This window comes from Bactrocera tryoni, chromosome 3, assembly GCF_016617805.1.
Source record: "Bactrocera tryoni isolate S06 chromosome 3, CSIRO_BtryS06_freeze2, whole genome shotgun sequence".
Lineage (NCBI taxonomy): Eukaryota > Metazoa > Arthropoda > Insecta > Diptera > Tephritidae > Bactrocera > Bactrocera tryoni.
In genome coordinates this window covers 6,034,738-6,058,694 of record NC_052501.1, presented here as the reverse complement: position 1 = coordinate 6,058,694, position 23,957 = coordinate 6,034,738, and the positions used below count along the sequence as shown (strand labels likewise).

At 40.0% G+C, this 23,957-nt stretch overlaps 2 protein-coding genes and 1 long non-coding RNA gene across 9 annotated transcripts in view; 1 reads left to right on the top strand and 2 right to left on the bottom strand.

The window, feature by feature from the left end:
* LOC120770469 overlaps nucleotides 1-5,381 on the top strand; it is a 95,294-nt gene extending 89,913 nt beyond the window's left edge. Inside the window, exon 5 of the long non-coding RNA XR_005704934.1 lies at nucleotides 5,105-5,381. This is a non-coding gene — a long non-coding RNA (uncharacterized LOC120770469). The remainder of the gene's footprint in view (nucleotides 1-5,104) is intronic.
* Nucleotides 1-23,957, bottom strand: part of LOC120770451 (sorbin and SH3 domain-containing protein 1) — a 92,355-nt gene that overhangs the window by 48,324 nt on the left and 20,074 nt on the right. For 2 of the 7 annotated variants that reach the window (XM_040097926.1, XM_040097927.1), the window contains exons 1-2: nucleotides 15,024-23,557; nucleotides 7,775-8,161 (exon numbers count right to left, since the gene is read on the bottom strand). The exons of 1 other annotated variant lie outside the window; for it this stretch is intronic. In XM_040097926.1, the coding sequence (XP_039953860.1) occupies nucleotides 7,775-8,161; nucleotides 15,024-22,536 (7,900 nt within the window). In that variant the 5' untranslated portion in view covers nucleotides 22,537-23,557. Of the gene's footprint in view, nucleotides 1-2,840; nucleotides 2,904-7,774; nucleotides 8,162-15,023; nucleotides 23,559-23,957 lie in introns of those variants that run through there. 4 more of the 7 variants (XM_040097929.1, XM_040097930.1, XM_040097936.1 and 1 more) reach the window with 3 other exon arrangements.
* On the bottom strand, nucleotides 11,968-15,017 carry LOC120770462 (homeobox protein 10-like). Its single transcript, XM_040097958.1, has 2 exons — nucleotides 14,832-15,017; nucleotides 11,968-12,729 (listed from the first exon to the last, which is right to left on the bottom strand). Exons 1-2 carry the CDS (start codon nucleotides 15,013-15,015, stop codon nucleotides 12,548-12,550), a joined length of 366 nt encoding a protein of 121 aa, XP_039953892.1. The 5' UTR covers nucleotides 15,016-15,017; the 3' UTR covers nucleotides 11,968-12,547.

The window sequence follows — 23,957 nt, the reverse complement described above, 5'->3', positions numbered from 1 at the left end:
ACAGCAAAACCACAAATGCTGGACAATATGTAGCGTTGGAAATGGTGACAGGATGACGCACAGTGGGTCTTAATTGTGAAAATATGACACAATTGATGAAGTTTATAAAAAATAATAATAAATTCAAAAGAAATATTGGCGCACACAACCTTGATGTGGTTGCTGTTAAGCTTCGTAATAAAGCTTTTTTAGTTTTTTAGTTTGCATTTTTGGTGACGATATGTATGTTTTCTTAAGAAAAAAGTGTTAAAGCCCGCCATGGTTCTAAGATTTATAACATTCACCTTCTCCTGTAAATAAGCGAAAGAACAATCGGTAAAATAAAGGAGTGGATGTTGACAATAACACAAACTAGTCTATTTTTTAGTTCAGTGTAGTCGTTTATGTACAAAAAACTCCTCCGTATTTTGCTTTCGTTCGCCGATGATATTGATATCATTGGCCTTAACACCCGCGTCATTAGTTCTGCATTTCCAGATTGGACAAGGCAGCAAAGCAAATGGGTATGGTAGTGAACGAGGGCGAGACGAAATATCTCCTGTCATCAAACAAACAGTCGTCGCACTAGCCACTTAACTCACACGTCACTTTTGACAGGCATAACTTCAAAGTCATAGATAATTTCGAATATCTTGGAAGCTGCATTGTCACATCCGACAACGTCAGTCTCGAAATCCAACGCAGAATAACTGTTGCCAACAGGTGCTACTTCGGATTGAGTAGGAAATTGAGAAGTGAAGTCCTCTCCCGACGAACAAAGACCAAATTCTACAAGAAAGTATACTTTCAGTAGGTTTTGTTGTAAATATCTTTCATCTTTTATCCAAACTAACTGTTAATTCATCACTTGGCCTTCGTAATTGCTCAGTGGAATGGGAAAGAAAAGTACAAAATATTTATTCCTAAAAGTTTTTACATATTTAAAATATAGCGCTAATTTCGTATTATGTTCTCGAAGGTTTGTTACCAACAGGTTTTTGTTTTAACCCTGGACATGTTTTCTTGGTCGATTCGACTAGCTATCATCGTGTTTTGCAAACAGCAGCAAAATAATGATAACGATTCAGGGTTAGTCATCATGATGCTTTGTCCAAGTGACTCCTAATATTCCGAGATTCTACTCTCTTTGATGGAATGCGTTAATATTATCCCACAAATAGAAGGCTCTACAAATTGTAATCCAACTTCGAAATATACTCGGGTTACCCACATTATAGTTTCTCTTAGTTTCAGATAAATGTGTAAATATGCAGAGAAAACTCTTCTTCTGATAAGAATATAAAAGAATAGAACTGAATTGAGGCTTGCGTTGCGAACTAAGGTCTATTGCGCCCCGCCCTCTATCACTCATAATCAAAAAGACCCAGAACTCTTATAAATTGCAGGAACCCAGGAACCTGCTGGGCGATATAGAGGAGGTGTAATTCGCGACGCATATACAACAACCCGTTTACAGTGCAGACGGGTCTACGTAACCGGAACAGACTTGGAGTTTTATCCAGTCAACTCGGCAGAATTCTGCCACTACAACAACAACAAAAGCGAAGAGCCATATTTGCAGTTTGCTTTGTAATTTAGAATCAGATGCTCAGGAATTACCTGGTCCATGTCGCTGAAAAGGCGTTTCTACTCCAGGCTATACCCATATCGAACAGGTGCTTCTTGAGCCTCCATTCTAATTCCGCTTTGATGAGTGACAAGACCTGAACGATTGGGTACCAAATATTTTTTCATAAGTATTTGAGGAAGTGGTACAACAAAAAAAATTAAGCCGATTACAATTTTTTGTTTTTGTAAAAATACACACTGTATCGCGAGCTACACACGCCCACGGCAAAGCCAACAGCGCGTCATACAATAAATTTAGAATTTGTTTATATTTAATAAACGTAGCGGATGGCAGCATAGATGCTGCGGCACAAACAAAAAATACGGGAACTTCAAAAAAAATATTTCTTTCGAACACATTTTTGTAACGGAATATTTGCTAATCGCTAATAATGGAAAATCGTAAACTTGAAATGAACTCGTGACTCTTTCGCCATTTGCCTGCCGAACTGGATAATTTTCGTAAAATACATAATAATTTTTCAAAACAAAAATGACCACTTAAAATTCGAGAAAGAGAATTGTGATGGAAACCACGGCAGAAGCAACCAAAACACAAGTAAAAGCCACAAAAGCGCACAAAACGCTTACAAACGCGATTAATTAGAAAAACGCTAAAAATAAACGGTAATAAATTTCGAACAAATAGACATTCGACTGCCGAAGTGCACAATAAAGCAAAAAAATTGAAAATAATTTGAGACACAACAAAGGGAGTACTTATGGAGCGAACTTGCCGAGCATAGTGGGTGTGGAGCAGGTGGCGGAAGGCACATCAGCTTGGTTGGCAGCGTGTGAATGCTTAGACTAACCGAAACACTAATATGAGCCACTTCTAGTAACAACAATAAAAAAATTAAGCAATCAGTGAAAAATAACGATCATGATGACTCAACTGAGCGGTCAGCAAAGAACAATTGCTTGCAACGACGGCTCGTTCACTTGGAGCGCGCAAAGGAATGCGTGTGAAAGCGCAAAAGATGGCGATTTGACGATATGCGCGCTGTCTAATGGTGACACAAGTCGGAACTGGGGCAGATGAACTCATAAAACACACGCCGACTTTCAATTATGCGAGTCAAAGTTCTAAGCACGAAAGACTTTCGAGTCACTGATGCGTCTGATGAGATGTGAGGTTGTGATGGTTGCAATGATGGTGATGTTGATGATGGTGAGACGAAAGTATGAGCTGATAATGGCTATGCGTGACCATTGCTACGCGCTTTGATTACCTGAGCCACTTGGTGCGGTCGCTTTGAATTTCGGTGCGAACATGCTGCCTTTCGATGCTGGCTCTGCAAGTTAACGGAAAAGATGTAGCGGGAGGCTTACTCAGAGCTTTTATGAGCACTTGACAGCTATGTAACTAGCTGCTGTGTGTGAGATATGTGACACTTTAATTGGATTTTTTAATTTTTGCTAGCGTTTAATTGCACTTGACTGACAAAAATGACCGTTACATCACTAATCATTTTTTCATGGCTTTTTTATTGCACTCACTAAGTTGAGGCTCTCACAAATTTGTAGAAAATCACAAATTAAATTTTATTTTATTTTTTCCATTTGGCACACTTAAAAAACACAGTAAATTTCATTTAATTTTTTTTTCTACAAACCACTAACCCTGTCCCATTTCGCTGACGCGTCTTTACAAAAAACAGAAAATGAATTTAACTCCAAAAAAAATTTTGAAAACCGTAAAAATACAAAACGAACGCGCCTTTTGGTGGGTTGTGTGTACGCCTTTGCGTCCGCCGCTCAACTTGCACGAAATTTTCAATTTATTTTGATTTTATTTTTTACTTTCGAAAAGCATATTCGAATCGTGCAGATCGGCTAGTTGGACGAGTGAGTGTTCTGAAAAACGAATGGACCACATATTGGCGGATCGGCTGTGGGCTCGCATTGCTTCTTACAGTTAGAACGAAGTGTGTATTGTTGTTCATGCGCGTTATTTATTTTGTATTTTCGAAAAAGCGGCAGAAAAGTTGATGATATAGCATAGAAAAGTTTTTTACGAATAAAATGAGCTCTAGAAAAAGTATTGGAAAACTTTCGTAAACAATAAGCATATGGCGAACGCGCTGCATTGCTTGGTGGATGGACAGCAGTCAGTTTAACGCAGGGGTGTATTTGGGATACAGTGGGGTGATGGCAAAAAGTAACTAATGAAATATGGAAATGGAAAAAATATACATATATATGAAAGCTTCCCAACTAAAGAAAATTCCCTTTGAATATCCTTTCTATTGATTACTCTCTTTCATACAAAAAATTTGTGGGCACCAAAATATGACGAAAATCCTAAAATAAGACATCATTTGAAACAAGTGAAACTCAGAGGCAAAGACATACATTCTGCTCTTTTGGAAGGTACATACCAAGAATGTTAGATTTCATAAATTGTGACACTCTGCGTCAAGGGTCAAAGTATAAGAAACGTACATACCAGAAAGTTCTTCGAGTTTCAGTCTCGTTAAAGAATTAGAGGCGAAGTTGCCTGCAGTTGTAGGGTTTCCCTTGCAACCTTTCATCTTAAGACACCAATTTTTTAATCAAGGTCCTTGTACTCGGATAAAATAATCGAGTTTGGGTCTTATCAAATCGTGAATTTTTTTCAGCGCCCCTTCTAACACAAAAGGATACTTTGCAGACTCTATAAAGTATATATACTTGTACATAAATGATCAGTATCATGAGCTGAGTCGATTTGGGCATGTCCTTACTATATATCTATTTAGTCTAAACTAGTCTCTCAGTTTTTGAGATATATAATATATCATTTCGTAGACATCCTTTTCAACCAAAAACGGTGCTAGGTTTTCGGAATCGCCGATATCGAACCACTATATCCAGGGGCGGATCCAGAGTAGGGGGAGAGAGGGAGCGAAATTATTTGAGGGCTATTAGAGAAGGCAACGCTACATTCTTCGAGTAAATTATTGTGCGCGGACCACTTTAGCATATAGCTGTCATCCAAACTGACCGAGCAAAATCAATATAAAGACAATTTTATACTAATAAGCAAAGCACTTCTGATGGATTTTATAGTTTTTACTTGTTTTTTTTTTTTAATAATTTCCTTCCAAGAAATGTCCAATTTCATTCTTCATTTCTTGGTCACCAAAGCGCAGTGCAAATTCATTACGACTAAGGCATTATTGAAAGCTTTTTCTTAGATACATATATATATGTATGTATAAGAATATTGGAATATTCCAAAAAATAATTTATGTACTGTATTGAAGTATATGGTAAGATCGCATGAGCAAGAAAGCTTTTCAAATTTTTTGAATCTTTCACTGTATAAACTTAGGGTATTTAAAAATAAACTCAAAATTCGCTCAAAATTCTATACTAAAAATTTTCAAAGCTTCGGATCTACTCAAATTATTCGTTAGTAATTGTGTGATATAACCAGTACATACATATACACACTACACATACATATGTATATAAAATTATTATTTACTTCTTTACATATGCCTACTTTTAGACACCTGCTCAGCTCATTTCGATTTATGAGTGAATAGAAAGCGTTGAATTTCACTCAAATGACGACTATTTGCCGAGCAAAAATCATCAGGTGTGAACATCGCTCGACTTTTTCAAATTTTCAAATGGATTATGCGCAGAATCTCTTAATATCCTATGCTTGGGAGAGATGAAAACTTTCAGAGCAGCGTTTGGCGCAAACACTCAGCTGCGACACTGAAACGTCAACTGCGAGCGAAGCAACAGCAGCTGTCACCGTTGCAAAGGACGGAACATTCGGTGAGGAAAGCAATTGCTTCCTAACCCAGAGACACATTTTATGTCGACATAAATAGTCCGCACGCACTCATTAAATGTTTTTAGTTTTCATTCACCCAATGCCTCACCACACACCCTGCTCACCTTCAGCTCAGCCGCCGCCTATCGATCATATTTAGCGAGGCGTTCGGAAAATTTCAACACAACATCCGTTCTCACTTTCATTAGATGGCTGTCGCATTGTCGCCTTCTCGCTGTGTGTCATGTCACGACTGATAGATATGTAAATTTACTTAAAGATCCACTCACATTAGCGTCTGTGTGTCAGTCGGTTCGTATTTATACTAGGTTGTTGACAATTTGTGTGCTTCGAGTGTCTCTGTTTGACACTTTCTTAGTTCAAATAGAAAATTCCAACAAGTTGTTCATTGCATTGTGTTGTCTAAAAATGAACGCTAATGGCACTAATATCAAGTTAACAAGCTGTCGCATAAAAATAGTTTCCATTTCGAAATACAAACATCTGGATAATGGACGACTTAATTACGTGTGAAAAATGTTCACAGTCATTAAAACCCATGTTCACTATAAATATGAAATTAAGTGAAGAATAATCGTCAAATGCAGCGTGTTTCTTAGAATTCAAGCAACTATTAGTGAAGCACTTAGCATGGCGTGATTATAGAATGTCTGGATAGGTGTCTTTCCATAAAACGTTGACTTGCTTGAGAGAGAATCTTATTCAACGCGTATATTGGGATTCTATTTGTCTTTCCTGTCCGAGGATCTTAAAACGAAGTTACCAAAGTGCTTACTTTCGAGGTTACTCGAATTATTTGATCCTCCAATTGAGGAAACGAATGCTTCTGCTCTAAAGAAAGCTTATGCAAACTGTTATCTTTAATTCAACTGCCCTTCACTTCTGATTTTGAGGATATAGAATCGCTGAGGCCGCTGACTGTAACTCTTCAAACAGAAGTTTTTAAGAAATTTTAGCAAATCAAAGAGATTGTTCCATGTAGTACTTACTGGAAGCCCAGATCGTTTAACTCAGAAGCACATTATCTCATCAACTAATGCCGGACAAGTGTGGGAGGTTCTGTCACCACAGCGGATAATCTTTTCAGGCTTATAATGCTGTATGGTAGGACTGTATAACCGAATATTGAACTTGGAAGATGGCATGTAAATATTTATTTATTTCAAACATCTATACGGATGGCTCGAAAATGGACGATGGAGTTGGTGCGGGAATATACTGTCCAGAGTTAAGCATAAGACAGCCTTTTGAATTGCCGGACAACTGCATTATTTTTCAAGTTGAGGTCTTGGCTATTGTGAGGCCAGCTCGCAAATGCAGACAATTCCAGAGTCAACGTCTACGTAGACAGCCAAGCAGTAATCAAGGCAGTAACATCGTATCGCATATCGGCCAGAAGTGTCTTGGGAAGCAAGGCAGTTTTGCCAGAAGTAAGCAACTTCACTTCTACTGAGTTCATTGAGAAAAATGAAGCAGCTCTTGCGCACTTGTCCCGCATTGGCAAGACTATGCTGTAAGCATCTGGGGCCCCACGGTCGGATACACTGGAGAAGGTATCGATAGTGATGCCGCAGTCTGTTAAAATTCATGTCAAGCGCAGGAATCCCAAAGGATGACTACTTCTCTTTGACCTAGCAAATGAACTCCATCTGGTCTCGCAAAGGAGCAAAACTGATCTATGCGTGGTGTTTTGGCCTACCAGATTAACCGCACCTAATCTAAACTAAGCTAAAGTTCGAGATTTGGGTTAGATAACTCCAAGAAAAATTAGGTAAATATAAACTGATGGAGCTGATTGAACTTAGCAGTTGCGCTCTGAAAGACTGGAACTCAAAAACTATTTGAGACATCGATTTAAAATTTTGGCATTTTGTTTTTGTAATGTTTCACACTAGATGAGCTTCGTAATTTTAGTTCCATAAATATGGTAGGAACAATATGTGATACTTAAAATAGTCTCTGTATTGAATTTATTATTGTTTCAGGTATTCAATTATTACAACAACATACGTGAAGGTCATACTTTTAAAACTAATCCTATTTTGAAAATAGTTCATGCGAAAATTGGGAAAATAATAAATTTGGAAAAAACATAATGGAATATCTGAATAATTTGGAAAAAATGTTCATGTTTCAAATCCAAAGCTATTTATATAGAAAAATTACGTCAATATATTTATAAACGCATGCATCGACTTCAAATGCAACTCAATAACAATTTGCAGGGATATGTGAAACCTTTTTAGGAATAACTAAATAACCACATATGCACTCCATGTACTCTCCAAAATGCTAAGGGGGTGAGGGTGGCATGCACATATACGCTAAATTGCATACATACACAATCACAGACCGAATGACTGACTCACCCACCATTTGCATAGAGGAAGCCCTTCGCCAGCTTCAGTTCGCTGTCGATCTCCTTGAGCAGATCGCTTTCGGACCAACTGCGGCGATTCGGCTCCAGCAGGAAGCGCGTCTTCTTGCAGGTGCGCACATGTGGCGCCGGTGGTCGGCTGCTGCTGCTGCTCGCTTTGTGGCTGTGACTGTGCTGGTGATGGTGGTGATGCTGATGTTGCTGCTGGTGGTTGTGGTGCTTTAGGTGTGAGTGCGGCTGCTGTTGGTGGTTAGCACCACCCATAGCACCACCAGCAGCTCCACCTGTGCTCGAAATGCTGCTCTGCTGCAGTTTGGTGTGTGTTTCGTAGCTGCTGCGCGTGCTAGACGAGGCAGTGGAAATGTGGCTCCGACGCGTGACGACTTAAGTGGTTGTTTGGTTGGAGATACAAATATGAAGGAGAAAAGTAATAAAAATAGAGAGAGAGAGAAGAGGGTAAAGCTCATAAGAAACTTGACCATTAACAGTAACAACTGACAGCCACAAAACAAATGTTTGTATGTATGCTTCAATTTAGGACGGGCAATGGCAGGATGTGCGGAATTTTGTGCCAATCATTGGTGTTGGGTTGGAAATTTTGATTTTGCCAGATTTCTTGAAAGTGTGCAACAGTAGCTTGGAAGTCTTTATGGAGTGAATGGCAAGCATTATTGTGGCGCGTTTAATTTTGATGAGCAGTAAATTTTGATTTCGTGTTATTTGCCATCGTTAAACGTCTTTAAATACTAAAAATATGGGTTTTCAATATTTTATTTTTCAATTTTTCGCCGATTTCCCTTAAATATCTATATAAGTATGTGTGCATGTGTTCAATTTTAAAAACATGTTCATTTATTTTCCATGCCGTTTATAATTATTGAATTCGTGGTTCAACGCTTTGACCGCTAGTCCGCCCATCAAACCAATTAGCGTGCCAGAAGTGCCACAAAAGTCGCTGATCTGTTGGCCGACCTAATTGAAACTTCCTTTTCATGCGCGCTTCTATCTTATCTTTTGTATTTATTCTTTATTTAAGTTTCTTCTTTCGTTCTCAACTTTTGCTCTTTGCGATTTCGATTCTTGAGTTGATCTTCAATTTAAGTGGCTTGTTTGCTGGTTGAGATGCTCGCGTGCTTTGAGCGTCGGGTCGCGCTTTAACGGTAATTGCATGCCAGCGCGGCTCGTCGCCCAAGTTGTAACGAATTGATTCTTATTTTTCATATTTTTTACCGCTGAATCGCGTTGCTACTTTTCTTTTATTTGTGAGACTTTTTATTTGCTCTTTATCTGTCGAATGTTAAGTAGCGGATCTGCTAATTGTTCGCCTCACTTCGTGGCAATTTCCGTTTCTTGTTGTTATATTACTTGCTTGGACACATGTGAGTTTTGAAATTTATGAGGTATGGATGCGCGTTAGGGTGGGTGATATATTTTACGAATACTAAGATATTCAAAACCCATAAATACATATGCATACGTCTCCATGTAAATGCGGTTTATGTAAATTTGTATGTATTATATCTATATAAAAATTTATTATGTATTTTTTCCCATTAAAAAAATAAATAAATTGATTAAAAATTTATTAAGATTCAATTTCGTGAAATTTGGTTTTTGACATTTTTCATATAATTCAATTTGAAAATTTTTCATATAAATTCAAATTAATTAATTATGAAATATTTTTTTATTTTTTTTTTAATTACAATTTAATTTTTTTTTAATTAAAACTATTACAATTACGCAATTCATTACTCCAGTATACTGAAGAAAACAAATTTCAAAATTTTTGTCTAACTTACAAAGTTTGAAATATGTCAATTTTTATTTCTGAAGCAAATAAAAAACCTCCCTAAAGCATTCTTGCTTTTTGGTATTGAACAGAAAAACAATAATTAGCGAAACAGGTTAGCTGAGTGTATACATACAAAGGTAAGTGTACAAAATACTCAAAGTGGGTTCATTTCAATATGTTAATTAAGCCGTCATAATTTGAAAATATTTTTTTTCACACTTCTCTAAAAGAGAATAAAAAACCAGAAGCTTTCATTGTGTTTTTACCAATTTTTTTTAATGACTCATTCTTAAAGGGTTTCATGGGCTTACACGTTTTAAAACATTATCTCTTTAAATATTTTTATTATCTCATTAAATTCTAGAATACCTCTAAAATATTCCCCTAAATTTTCAAGTTGATCCAAGTATTAGTTTCAGACTTACAGCCTTGAGAACTTGTACGCATGAGGCTAGCTAGGCTAAGTGCGCCGTCTTTAAAATCGTTTTTCTCGAAACTGTGTTTTTTGAGTCGGTTGGCAAGATTTCACGATAACTACTTAACCGATCTGCATGAAATATAACACAGGTCTTTGAGATACTATTTTTCAAGCCTAGGAGGAAGAATTTTTTTTTCGATTACAACTATTTGAAAAAAAATGTCACGAAATTTTCACTGAAATTTTAATTTTTTTGTAAAAATGTCTGCCAAACATCTAATTTTCAGTTTTTTTTACTTCGTCCATGTTCTAAGTTAAGGTTTTAACTAAAAACGTATTTTTTAAACTTTAGATGATCCTGTAAGGAGTTTTCCTGCCAACGGCGGTATATCTCTTTCCGAGGGATCACCGGAAATAGCGTCGCAGTGGCTGAGTTTAAGATAATTTTTTCTAAAAATTTCAGAATTTCCTTGTTAATAGTGCATGTTTGTAACAATAAAAACTCTAACAAAATATTTCATTTTTTATAAGTGAAAAAATGTTGAAAAAAGCTGTTTTTTATCCGAGGAAACCCAAGTAACTCGTTAAACAAAGTAAGGTTAGCTTCGGTTGTATTACTTTATGAGAGATAAGAACCGATTGTGAGGACGCAGGATAATCAGAAGAGAATATGTAATGCACAAAAGTTATTACACTCTTCGGAGATAGAATCGGAAAACGTACTTTTTCGGAGGTGTAGATCCTGTTAGTATTCCTTAGAGACTTGCAAAGAAGTAGCTATTGTCATATGTATCTGTATTTCATCAAATTTGGATATTATCCAAATTGTTATTATGCGAATATTACCTTGTTTTCAAAATAGTGTTTAGTCATTAGTTACTTAGATGAGACTTTAAAAACAGGTGAAGATATAACCATACGTTTTTGAAAAACAAGTTAAACGAACAATAAATAGAGAATAATTTATAACCATTTTCGAATTTCTACAAATATATACATATATTAGAAAACATTAACAAAATTTTCGAAACAATTTGACAAAGCTGAACGAAATTCCGTTTATTAAGTAAAACCAATAACTTAGACAGAATAATCTTTCATATTGATAATGTACCAAAAACAAGGGTAAGCGATGGGTGGGATAAACACTGGCAAAAAAACTATTTCATTTAACGGGTTTTAATTTTCTCTATTATACCAACAAAGAATTTGTTTTAGATTTTTTTATCCAATAGATTAATTTTTAACTAGATTCAATTCTTTTACCAACAATTTTTTCAGTTTGCTAAACCTTGAAGAAAGCCGAATCGAACAAACAAATGGCACTTATTTAAATGTATACCGGCATAATGAAAAAAACGGTATCAAAGTAAGCCGTTATACCACTTGAACGAACTTTTCAAAGGCGCTAAGATAATGAATTCAAGCAAATAACTTCAACGTTGCTGTCACATGTAGCGCACAAATGTAGGCAACATATTACATACTTATTATACAATAAGCAATTACTGACTGAGGTTGCCTACATTTTGAAGTCGAGAAAAAAAATTATAAAAGATTCAGAGAATATTATAACAATAATTTAGAAAAATTTGAGCATACTTAACATATGCATACACATATTGTACATTAAGAAAATATATCTATGTTGTGGGATTTGTAAAAGTATGATAAAAAATTTCAATAATTTCAAAAATCGTTTTTTAAACTACGCAATTAAATAAGTACTAAATAATTATTAAAAATATTTTTTTTGGATTTAGTCATTGCCAAAAGAGTGGCGGTAAAAAGGAAGATAAACATGCAAAAGCGGAGCAGCCAACGAAGAGAAAATCAAAAAATAATATATATAGTAAGTATATAGTACAATATATAATACATACAAACGTAAACTGTGGTAAACATATCAATCGAAAGACAAAAAACAAACAGCAATATTATTTTTTCCTTTTTTTGGTTGGTTAAAACAACAAATATGTATTTTTTATTCAACAAAGAACTGCATTAATATTTATTACATACATATTATTGATTATTAAATTAAGAGCATACAGACACAATTTTCATCTACTAACTATACAAGCGGGTTGGTTTTGTAACAGTAGTTTTTGTTGTTGCATTTTTTATAAATATATGCATAACGTTTAATTTCATTAGTATTTTTGTTTCTTTTTACAAATACATTTTTTAATTTTTTATATTTTTTTTATAATTTCGTTAATATCGTTTTCGAGTATGTATATCGCATAGAAGTAATTCAAAGAAATAATAATCCAAATAAATTTTAGTATATTTCATAAAAAATAAAAATAGTTTAATAAATTTTTTGTTGTTGTAATTTATAGTAGTAGTAGTGGTAGTAAGTGTATATAAGACGTAAGTAGATAAGGCTACACAATACGGGGTTTCATTCACAGGGTTCGGGAATACTCGGCTTGCTAGTGGCAAATCACACGAAATGTTGTTGCAACATCACATAACACATTGCTGCGGTTTGCATTTATTTATTTTTTATTTGTTGTTGCAATGTACATAGGTGTGTAGATAGCTGCTGGGCTATGTGGTATGGTCAAAGCTACGCCAAAATCTTTCGAATTCGTCATAAATTCGGCTCTTGAACGGTGACGTGGCGAACATCTCGTCAAAGGAGGGCGATACTGGTAGCTTGCTAAAGAATGGTGAATGGGTTGGTGGTGATGGTGGTGTTGTTGTAAAGGGCGCTGTTTCAGCAGCGTCGACTAAAGCGAGCAATTGAAGAGAAACATTAACGATTTATAGTGAACAAATTAACTAATTTGTGAATTGTGTAGACAAAACTACATATGTACGAGTATGTATACATAGGTACAATAATCCCAGATGGTTGATGGTCGAAGTGGATTTTTAAGTAAAAATTTTGAAGCACAATTATTTACAAGGCACCACAGATGTAGTTATGTTTCAGTTTACCGATGAGCTATTGATGCGTGGAGTAGTTACAGTGGTGGCTAGATAGGAAAGTAGGTTGTTGGTATATTTTACATACACGTATGCATATATGGTGGGTGTGTAGTTACATAAAGCAGATAGTTGACAGAATTTCTGTTTTTGTCGAAAGAAGAGATGTTTATGAAACATATAAGTACTCGAAAGTATGAGTTATCCTAATTACCAATTATATTGTATATATGTTTTAGCCTCTTTGTGATTTTTATGTTTTTGGTATGTCTGGATGAAAACTTGGTGAAGAATGAAGGCAACACAACTGCGGATCGTATGTGGGCTTGGCGCGCGTTCAAGTTGTGTGTATTGTCTTTAAAGTAGTTTTGGTTATATGACACAAAAAGTAGCACAGTATAAGAGTAAAGTTCCTTAAAAGGCTCCAGCTTAACATGAAATTGCTTTTGTAAAGTAAAATTTTGAAAAATTTCGATTTTTTTTTTAAAGTTCACTATTTAAAAATTATTTTCCCCAGCTTAACACGTAAGTGTTTCAAAATTAAAATTTTGGAAAATTTCGGGATTTTAAAAGTTAATGATTTTAAAATTCTATTTACATAATATTTCATGTATATGTATTTAATTTATTTTTTTTTGGCATTTTTGTCAATTTTTATCACTATATGCTATAAAAACAAAAAAAAAAAATAATTATTTATCTAATTTTTTGTTAGATTTTTTTTGAAATTTTTTTTCCAAATATTTTTGTCTTAAGTTTTGTTTATCTAAGCTTTGTTAATTATTATTTCTTAATTTTTTTTTGTTGTTTATTATTATTTTTTCATTTTTCGACCTATTTTTTATCAGATATATTTTTTAAATTAATCACATAATAGAGAAAGCAAAGAAAATATATGTAATTATTTTTATATTTTTTTTCTTTAAACATATTTTTTTTTGATAAATTTATTGTTTTTTTTTAATATGTTTTTTTTATTTTTTCTTTATATAAGTTTTAGTTTTTTTGTAATATATATTTTATTTCTTTATTTTTGTCTAAGCAGTTACGTTCATTATTATTTTTTAATTAATTAATTTTTTTTGACATAATTTTATTAGAGGTATTTTTTAAATTTATCGCTCAGATGATCGCTGCCGATTTTAAACAGTTTACTGGGGTAGGTATTGTGAGATTTTGAAACTTAATTTCGTAAATTATTATTTCAGCCGAATATTAATTAAAAATTAGTTCAAATTTGCATAAACTATTTTTTATATATTTTTTTATTTATAAATCTACCGTATATGCTGTAATAATGGTCCTACTACAGTACTGCTTATCATTATTTATTTTAAAAAACTTTAAATTTTGAATTTTTTTTTGTTGTTACTATAAAATATGTTGCTGCTTGATCCTATTTCTCATTATTCCAATTTCTCTAAATGTTCAAACCGCCAGCAAATATCTTCTGATATCAAAAAAAAAAAAAAAAATATTTCAATGCCTTTCCTGCCGTTTGGCACCACAGCCAATGCTATAAAGTGATAAAGAATATTTAAAATCGTTTTTCTTTGAATATTATATCCCTCTCAAATTTAAGGTGCCGTAACAAAAATTTATGACTTATAAGAAGCATCAAAGCTCATGCGACATTTCTCAAGGTCACTGTTGTTTTGCCGTTATACTGTGCTACTAATGTTTTTCTTTCGTTTTCTTTGCAATTTAATTTCTTCGAAATTTTTATTTACTCTACAAAACCAAAATGACACACGCCACGCTTGCTAATTTACTCATCGAATTCATATTTAGTTAAAAGCGCTCCAAATCGACATGCCGACAACGATCGCAGTTCCCAAAAAGCTACCAGCACCAATTAAAGCGGGTAAGGTTGGAGTGGAATCATTTGAGTCGATTGAATTACCGTTTGCAACAACATTGTCGCTTGTTGTAGTAGCAGTAGTGGTAGTAGTATCGATTGTATCGGTAGCGTTCGAGGAATTTGAGTTGGACTTGGTTATGGTGGAGGAGTTGGTAGTAGTAGTACTAGAAGCTGAAGCAAATGTTTTACGAATAGTTTGTAATGTAGTAGCGTTCACACTGTGCATGCACTCACCCGTTTCACCGCCGCTTACTGGACGGCTATGCCCTTGTTGTGGTTGTTGACGCGGTTGTTGGTGTTGTTGCACACTTACTGGCGGTGGCGCCACATGTTGGCTAGTGTTTGTTACGATTTCCGGTCTTGCAATTTTCACAGTTTTCACCACAGACGATTTCTTTAACGCACTACTCATAGAATTACCATTCGCCTCTTGGCGACGCTCCTCCTCCTGATGCACCACCCGATGCCCACCATCGATTTTCTCTTCATTGTGATTTGAGAAGCGCGCGAATTCGCGTAGGTGACGCGGTAATTGACGCAAATCCGCCTCCGATTTGCCCTCGATCACTTTCACAGGCGGCACTTCGGCATCACTCTCGCTCGCGTGTCCTGCTCTAGCCGGTTGTGACTCGGCGCCACTCTCCCAATCGCTGTCAGCTGGCATAGCCAGTTTCGTGCGTCGCTCCTGGACGCGCTTGAGGAACTCATCGCTAATATCAGTTTTGGGTTGTGGCGGCACAGGCGGTTGTTGTCCCTGCTGTGTTTCATTGACCTTGGAGATTTTGATGATTTTCTGTAGGCGACGCTCTTCGCGTTCCGCCACTTTGCTCAGCCACTCTTCAGCCATTTGCTGGCGGAACACTTCATCTTCCGTGAGTGTGGGCAGCTTTGGCATTGGTCGGTATATGTCACGCATTGGATGTTGCGGCATTTGCAGCGTTGCAGCTGGTGGCGTATTTAGTTCCTCCATCAGACGGCGTCGCTCGTTTTGCAAACGCTCGAATTCCATGCGTAGCTCTTCCTCTTTGCTACTAATATATTTCAGTTGCTGCTCTTGTATCTCACGTGGTAGTGAGGCGCGACGCTGCCGCTCAGGCGCATGTGGGCTGTAGAGCGGTTCCTGTGCCGTAGCTTGTGGCGCAGGTGAAACAGGTGCTGGCGATACACCGCGTCGCGTTGTTGTGCTAATATAAGTGGGATTGGGGTCACGTTCGAGCACTGAGTAGCAACTGCCGTGATGTGGTCGTTGTTGTTGTGCCACTGGTTGCAACATAGGCGCATGCGAGCGACGTGCATTGTAAGCGTTATAATTGTCATAGCTGTGCGTGTATGACGAGAGATCGTTGGTGGAGGCGCTAAGGCGTGGCGCGCGTATGGTGCGTGGTCGCTGACGTTGATAGCAGATCTCTACTTCACGTGCGAAAGGACGTGTGATATTTTCCGAAGAGCCAAAGTCACTTGCATAACGCGCCCAATCATCTGCAGCAGCTGATTTAGGACGTTCGTAGGTGGCATACGTTTGTGGTGTTTGGGGTTGTGCGCGTCTCGTGTTTTCGGAGAGATTAAACATTGACTCGGCACGTCTGAAACGTGACGCATCATCCACCGTATCATAGTCTGCCGGTGGTGGTGGTGGCACTGGCGCGTCACCATTTTCCATTACAATGGGTATATTGTACGCGCGCGGTTGTGTTAGTTCTCTGGGCGCTGAACTTCTATCACTTTTGCGCGCAAAACCATTTGAATGTGCGCTGTCGTAAGCACCGTTATTTTGTTCAATTTGTATTGGTATTTCATAAGTACGACCAGCAGTTGGTGCACTCGTGGTGTTCTGTGCACCGCCATTAGCCCACCCCTTCAATTGACGCGAACGCATCGAACGCTCGATTTCACGCTCTAACTCTTGCATGTGCTGATGCCGTTGTTGCTTCAGCTCATCGAAATGGTCCTTGAAATTCCACTGCGAACGATTGAGATCGAAAAGTGATGCAGACTTCTCGCGTTGCTGCCGTTGCGCCTTACCCTCTTCGAGTTCCATATGTAATTGTTGCGACAACGCATCAAAGTCCTTGAACAGTTTGTCATGTTGAAAATTGAAAGCGGAATGCTTACTATTGCCTTGGCCAAGCGGTGGCGCGGTGGCTGGCGTCTGACCACCGAAAGCACCGAGCGCGCCGCCATCCGCCGCAGCTTTGGCACGTTGCCTAAATTCTTCATAAGCATTGCCGCTATCGCCACCGCCACTTGAGGCTTGTGGCCGTGCCGTGCTACTACCAAACTCTTGACTATTTTTAATATGTTCTTCTTTTATTGTGGTCTCCGTTGTAGCCGTTGTGCCGAACGTGCGATCGGTGGGGTTGTGCTGTGTCGTAGCTGTGGTAGAAGTAGCGGTGGCGTTTGAAGTGGCGGCAGGGTGTACGAAATTTGTCATGTTTATGCCGTTGGTTTGCTCTTTTGTTTCTACGTTAGTTTCTTGCGTAGTTGTTTTTGCATTTTCTGTTGTGTTTAATTTTATTGCTGACATAATTTCACTATTTCCGCTTCTACTTGACACGCCATCGCCAGCCACCGGGTACTGCAGATATTCTTTGGATGGCTCTCTAACGGGGAATTGCAACAAAGAGGTCGTGGATGCACTCTCCAAGGACTTGTCGCCATCCGACTGACGCTCGTGGCGTGAATCACTATAGTCATAGACCACCTGACCATTTTCCATGCGTTTTTTCGCCTCGTAGGAGTGCGTCTCGATATTGGAGTACCGTTTGGGTAGCGTGCTCTGCAGTTGAGCGCAATAAGCGCCATCCTTCGATGTAGTGGAGGATTCAATGTTGGAGAATCGTTTACGGTTGCTGTCGAAAATATCGCTGGAGCCCATGGTTGGGAACATTTTGGCCAATTCACTCTCGACACCCTGCATATTGGCTGAGGACGTTGATGTTGTTGCTGTTGTTGGGAAACTGTTCTTTGTGTAATTATTAGCAGCGTACAAGTCGGACACTCTACTAATGCTGGTTGATGCGGACGCGTTTGCGTTTGAATACTGGCGTGTATCGGCGCTGGCTGTTGGCTGTTTTCCTGCGAATGCTGGCGCGCCACCCTGTGCAGCAGCTGTAGCGGCAGCACCGTCAGCGGCACTCGTTTGCCTTGAGTTATTTTCAAGTGATGATGTCTGTTGGTGTGCCGAAGATGTTGTTGAGGATGAGCCATCTACCGAAACAGCAACAGCATCAGCTGACGCGTCAGCTTTCTGTGTTAGCGTTAGCAAGCGCTTTTGTTCTGACTGGTTCGCTTGTATCTGCTGGCGCTGCTGTTCTCCATTCGCAAAAGTGGCTGCTATTTGCTCATTAGCATTTCTATCTTGTATTACGTCATAAACGCGTTGGCTGTGGTCGCTGCTCACATGCGAAGACGACGCGGCTATTCTGGCTTGATTTTGTGCCTTCGCTGCCGTTTCGGCATTCTTCGCTGGCACTGGTGGTGGCGGCACGGGCGGCGGTGGTGGTGTCAGGCTTTTACGTAATTTCTTCATGTACGCCGCCGTCTTCAATATCTGTTGCTCCTCCTGCTGCAATTCAGCATTGAGCGATTTCACCTGTTCGTCGGTGTATTCGTGGTAGCCACGTCGCTCCAGAAACTTTTGATGCGCATCCAAAAGTTGATCGGGTTGTGGCGTTTGTTGGGCGCCAGCCTGTTGTGAGGATTGCGTGCCGGTTGTCAATTGCTGTTGTTGCGCGGGCGATAGACATACCAGCACATTGGGATCGGCTGCTGTTGGCACGCCCAGCCAAGGCGCATCACTGTAGCGCGCAGGTGGCACGGGCACTGGTGGTGGTGGTGGCGAATGCAATAATTTTGCAGAGGCGGCGGTGAGATCACGCGATGCGCCTACTGGATCGCTGCGCTGTGTGATCGCCACATTGTGGGTAGTAGTCGTATGTGAGGAGGTGGCGCTGTGTGACGCCTGTGCGCGCTTCGGTTCACTGAGTGTTGTGGGCGTACGATCGTCAGCAGCGATCGACAATTGCAATTCGCTTATGTGCGGTAATTGGGGTAACGGGTATGGCATGTTCGTTGCGTGTGTTGTTCCTTGTGGCAGCGCAGAACTCTTCTCCGCTGGCGTTTGTGTTGGCGCCTTCGCTTGCAATTCACCTATATTCTGTGCTACTGTGGCCAACTCTACCAGTACCTGCTCGCCATATGGCATGGAAGCCAATGTTTCGGTACATAAGAGACGTAACTTTTTAATTGCGGCATCCTTTTGTTCGGCGCTCGGTAATTCTAAATCGTTTTGCTGACCGCGTGTGTTGACGTCGCTTTCACTATTTTCCCCATATTTCCATTCGGTGTGCTGACGTTGCTGTTGCGCATCTGAAATGGGTGAGATTGCAGTCAGTGGTGGCGTTAACTCATGATCGGTGGAGGGGCGCGAGCCAACATTGATGGCTGTGCACTGACTGTGTTGTGTGCTGTCGGAGCAATGGGACTCGGCGGACTCTTGACGCGACAGCAAGGATAGTGTGGTCAAAGCGTTATGGGTGTTGGGGGAGAGTGTATTTGTTGTTTGCGTTTGTGGACTCTTCTGTTCTGTTGTAAATGTCGATGCAGAGTTGAATGTGTTGTCTTGTGGGGCGCGCGCGGGTATTGGTGGTGGTGGTTGTGGTGCCGACTGTGTTTGAAAACCTGTAAAATCACTATGAAAATCACTAGCACTAGCATTGGTGGGTGGTGGTGGTATGGGTGGTGGTGAGGGCGAAACATTCTTAGCACTATTAAATTTATCAATATTTTTCAATTCACACGAAGTACGCGTATCGGAGACATGCTGATTCCCGCACGTTGTCGCCGTTGTCTCGATCGTATGCGAGTTTAATATATCGCGCACGCTATTCATTTCCAATTCAATATTTTCAAGCAGCACTGCTGGGTCAACGTTTAAACTATCACTAGTCGCAATTATGGCTGGCGGATACTTAGCATCAATACTGCTAGTGAGACTGCTGCTGCCGCTGCCGTTGCCGCTGCTGCTCGAGCTGCGCAAATATTCACACCTCTCCGTTGTTGTCTCTGAACTCGTCTCCGTCTCCGTTTCCGACTCGCTATGTGTGGTTATTGTGCGCTTACTTATGTTTGTTGTTGTTGTGCTTGTTTTTGTTTCGCCACTGCCGTTGGAGAGTGTGCGCTCTCCACTTGGCTCCGCCAGCAATTGCAAACTTTTCAAATTCTCAAATATTCTGTGCTCAATGGGATTAGTGATCTTGGCTGTGTCAATATTTGTGCCATTAACAGCGGCTGCCGCTGGCGTTGTTTGTTCTACCCAACCACTCGCATTGTTATTGTTATTTGTGTGAATTTTTTGCGTTTCATTATTTTCTGACAGTCTTGTTGATGCTTGATTAACAGGTGTACTCTCGCGACTATCACTTGCTGTCGCCGCACACTCCTCGCTGCCCGGTCGTGTTATGATTTCCCTTGCGTCTGTGTCGAGATCGATTGTGGAGCGACTGCTGTTGCCGCACTCATCATCGCCGTCACCCTCCGCGTCGAGCTCCATCAAATCGGACAGGCTACTCGATGCCGAACTACTCAAATATATCACTTCAGCTGCTTCCGATTCGGGCGTGTGCTCGCTGGACAAGCGCGTACAACATTCCTGTGCGGGCGTTATTGCGTTATCGATCAATTTGGCCGCAACCACCATGGCAACAGGCTCTTCGCGTATGGGTAATGGTTTCTTTGGCAGAGCGCCAAGCTGTTTTTTCGCATGTCGTCGCGTAAAATCCAAATTGCTGCGCGGGAATACTTCATTGGCTTTACGCACTTTCGACGCGGTTGCATCATGCAAATCGTCGCCGGAGTGTGTTGTCATCAGTGGGTTCTCGGAACAATCGCTGCGCGCATCGCTCATGTCACTGTTCTCTTCCATAATGCTATCCAGATAACGTGGACTCAGTAATTGTGGCAGGAAATGTGTTTCGAGCGCCACGCGCTTTTGTGCGCGCCGCTGTTTTAGGTCTTGTTGCTCCTGACTTGGAATGGCTGGTGGTTTGTGCGAAACCTCGTAGCTGACCTCGCTGTCAGGAGAGAGTGTGCGCACAGCTTGAGCATAGTCTAAAGCGCAAGCGCCAGCCGTAGACTCGGTCTCAGACTCGGCTTCGCTTATCACAGGCGGATTGTCATTATATTCGCTGGAGCTTTCGTCGCTTAGCTCTTGTATTTGCACAATACTTTTATTGAGTAACTGTGCCTGTTTGCTGCGGTACAACTGCGATGTGGGGCTGTCAGTGTCAGGCGAGTCAACGCGATAGTTTATGGGTGATGTAGATTCGAGTTGTATGTGATGTATAATGACTTTTGAGTCATCAATTTGTTCCGGCCTACCTTTGGGGCTAACGCAAATCGCATCGGCTGGAGTTGCTCTTGAATTATCGGCTTCATCACGCTGTATTTGGCTAGCACCTGCATTATTGTTCGATGTCTGCGCGATCTTATGCACGATCACCTTTGCAGCGGCATTCGATTGAGGCATCTGGCTAGTTATTTGTGTAGCAAATGCTTCTGTTTGCTGTTTAACCGTTAGATCGTCTTCTTCATGCTGTATTGCGTGCACTATAACTTTCGGCTCATCACTCTTGTGATTTGCTTTCTGCACTTCTTCCGGCTTCTGCTCGATCTTGTGCACAATCACTTTAGGTTGTTGTGTCTCACTCATTGTCTCGACCTCCTTTGCTGCACTTTGCACTTGCTTTTGCTGTGCAAACCCTTCAATTTGTCCATCAGTCGCCGTCACTTGTGTTTTCTGCTCATCCATCACTTCCACTTTAAGCTCACCCGTCTTCCCACTTGTCAATTGCTCACCAACACTCGCCACTTGTTCGACCTTGTCAATGTCTCCAATGCGCGGCTCATTCTCGCCCCCCTCACTTGTCGTCTCGCGCACTATTCTATGCACAATCACCTTTGCCATTTGCGTTTTCGGCGCTGCCGTGTGCAGCTCGTCCAACTCTCTGGCACCGGCTATGGTGCGATCTGGTCTACTTATGCCGCACAAATCAGTCGAAGCTGTCACTGTTGCGGTCGTCGCTGCTGTCGTTGTTGTTGCAGCGTCATCATCGCTTGTGATGTATGATTTCGAGTCTTTATTGCCCATCGTGGATTCCTGCACTGCACTGTCGCACTCGGCACCCACTATCTCCTCAATGCGCACTATGTCACTGTGTGTCGCTACCTTATTATCTAATTGTGAAAGTTGTGCGTCTGCATCTTCCACACGATTGCACTCTTCACGTTCAACTGCAGTTGTGAACGTTTGGTGACTGGTTGTGGGTTCGTTCGAATTTAAATTGTGACACTGATTGAGCGCAGCAGCAGGGGCGTCAGAGTCCACTTCCCGCGCATCTTCTGAGCTTGGCGGCTGCTGCTGTGGTGAAGTAGCTGTTCGCGGCTCGTCTTCCGAAGCAGCCGGTGTGGTTTGGGTGGCAGTTGGTGTGGGGGATTTTGGTGATTGCGGCGATGTTGTGGGTTGTTGTTGTTGGTGTTGATTAGATTGCTCACGTCTGCTTTGACCCTGACTTTGATTGTCTTGATTATTGGTGGGCTGCCGGTTTTGATCGGTTTGTTGAATTTCTGGTTCTTGCAGGTTTTGGTTTTTGTTTTTATTTTGTTGTTGTTGTTGCTGCTGTTGCTGTTGTTGATTTTTCTGTCGATTCTTATTCTTATTTCTCTTATTTTTCTGGCGATAATTTGGCATGTTATCTCCAATTCAATTAGATAGTTTTTATTGCACTTGTTGTCCCTTACTCAACACGATCGCTCATCGATCACTTTTGATTGTCTACTTAGTTCTAGGCGGTCCGTGACTCAAGTATATGCCTTGTGCTTACAAATGTCTCCGTACTCTACCACTACTATGATAATTAGGTTAACCGCGCACGTTCTCGTTACTTTTTGTTATTGTTTTTGTTTTAGTTTTTGCTTTGCGGTGATTTTCAGCGCTTTTTGTGGTGACTAAGGTCGCGTAACCAGGAAAGACAAAAACAAAAAATGTATCTATACAGTTATGTATATTTGTTCAGTTTAAAGAAAAGTTGTTCGTTGCGTATGAAAAAGTTTGCTCAATCAATTGAAATTCGTATTGCGTATTTCAAAATTTCCGCTAATTCGTTTGTTGTTGCTGCTTTTGCAGTTATTGCTGAATGTGCTGCTTGTTCTTCTTCTTTTTGCTACTCGTTTCGGTTGTCGAAAATCGTCGACTCATTCTGTTCGACTGTAGGTCTATGAAAATACTGAGTGATCCCCACTAAATGTTCAACAAAGTAGCACCGATCGGCGAGCGCTGAGCACAGCGTCAACGGTTATTCGCCGTGGTGGACGGTGGTGGCCCAAGAGACATTGGGCACGCGCACTGTTTCCCTAAATGTCACACAGAAGCAGCGTTTGTATGTTGGCGCGCTGCCTTTTAGGTTTCGAAAAACAGAATTTTGGATATGCCTTAAGAAAACTTTTACAATTTGTTTTTGGTATTCGGCACACACACATACATATACATAGATCGCAGCAGATTTCATAACAGCACGAGCAATAGCGGTTCGCTGCCGCTACTGAAAATTCACATAACGCGTAGAGAAATTACAAAATTTTTCACTCGATTTGTTTTCGAAAACCACCGAGTAGGCGCAGTGAAAAAAAAATCGGATTTTTGAAAACTTTTCGCGCTTCGTTTGCTCTTGTGCGGCAACAGCGCGCGTTCGTTAGCTCACCCGTGCACGCTCGCACGTCACGGAGAGTCGTTGTATCAAACTGAATTCTATGTGCGCGCAATGTTTCCGAAGCGCTCTCAACATTAATAATATTTATTGCTGTTTTTTTGTGTTTTGCTTTCTAACATTATTTGCTGGCTTTTGTTTGTAGCTAAATAGTACACATTTTGGTATGCTTGTTGGGCATTCGCTTGGTTTGGTGTGCTAAAATGAGCGGAAAAGCAGCAAAGTTCGAAGTGGAAGGAATATGGCGCGCTGCGAGTACGCTGCCGCTGCGAGCAGCCCGCCACGGAAATAGAAGTGCGAGTGAAATTTGAATGGCTTTTTGAGCGTCGCTTTGCCATACACACACACACATGCTTACAATTTTTGTGGGGTAGGGGGGTATGTGGGGCGGTACACGAGTTGTGCG

What these genes read in the sequence shown, in the direction of transcription:
- LOC120770462 (XM_040097958.1), bottom strand. Translation starts at nt 15,015, where the DNA reads ATGCACAGTGTGAACGCTACTACATTACAAACTATTCGTAAAACATTT. An exon ending in CGACAATGTTGTTGCAAACG is followed by an intron (nt 12,730 to 14,831) that starts GTAATTCAATCG and finishes TGCTCGCTTTAG; the next exon opens with TCGACGCTGCTGAAACAGCG.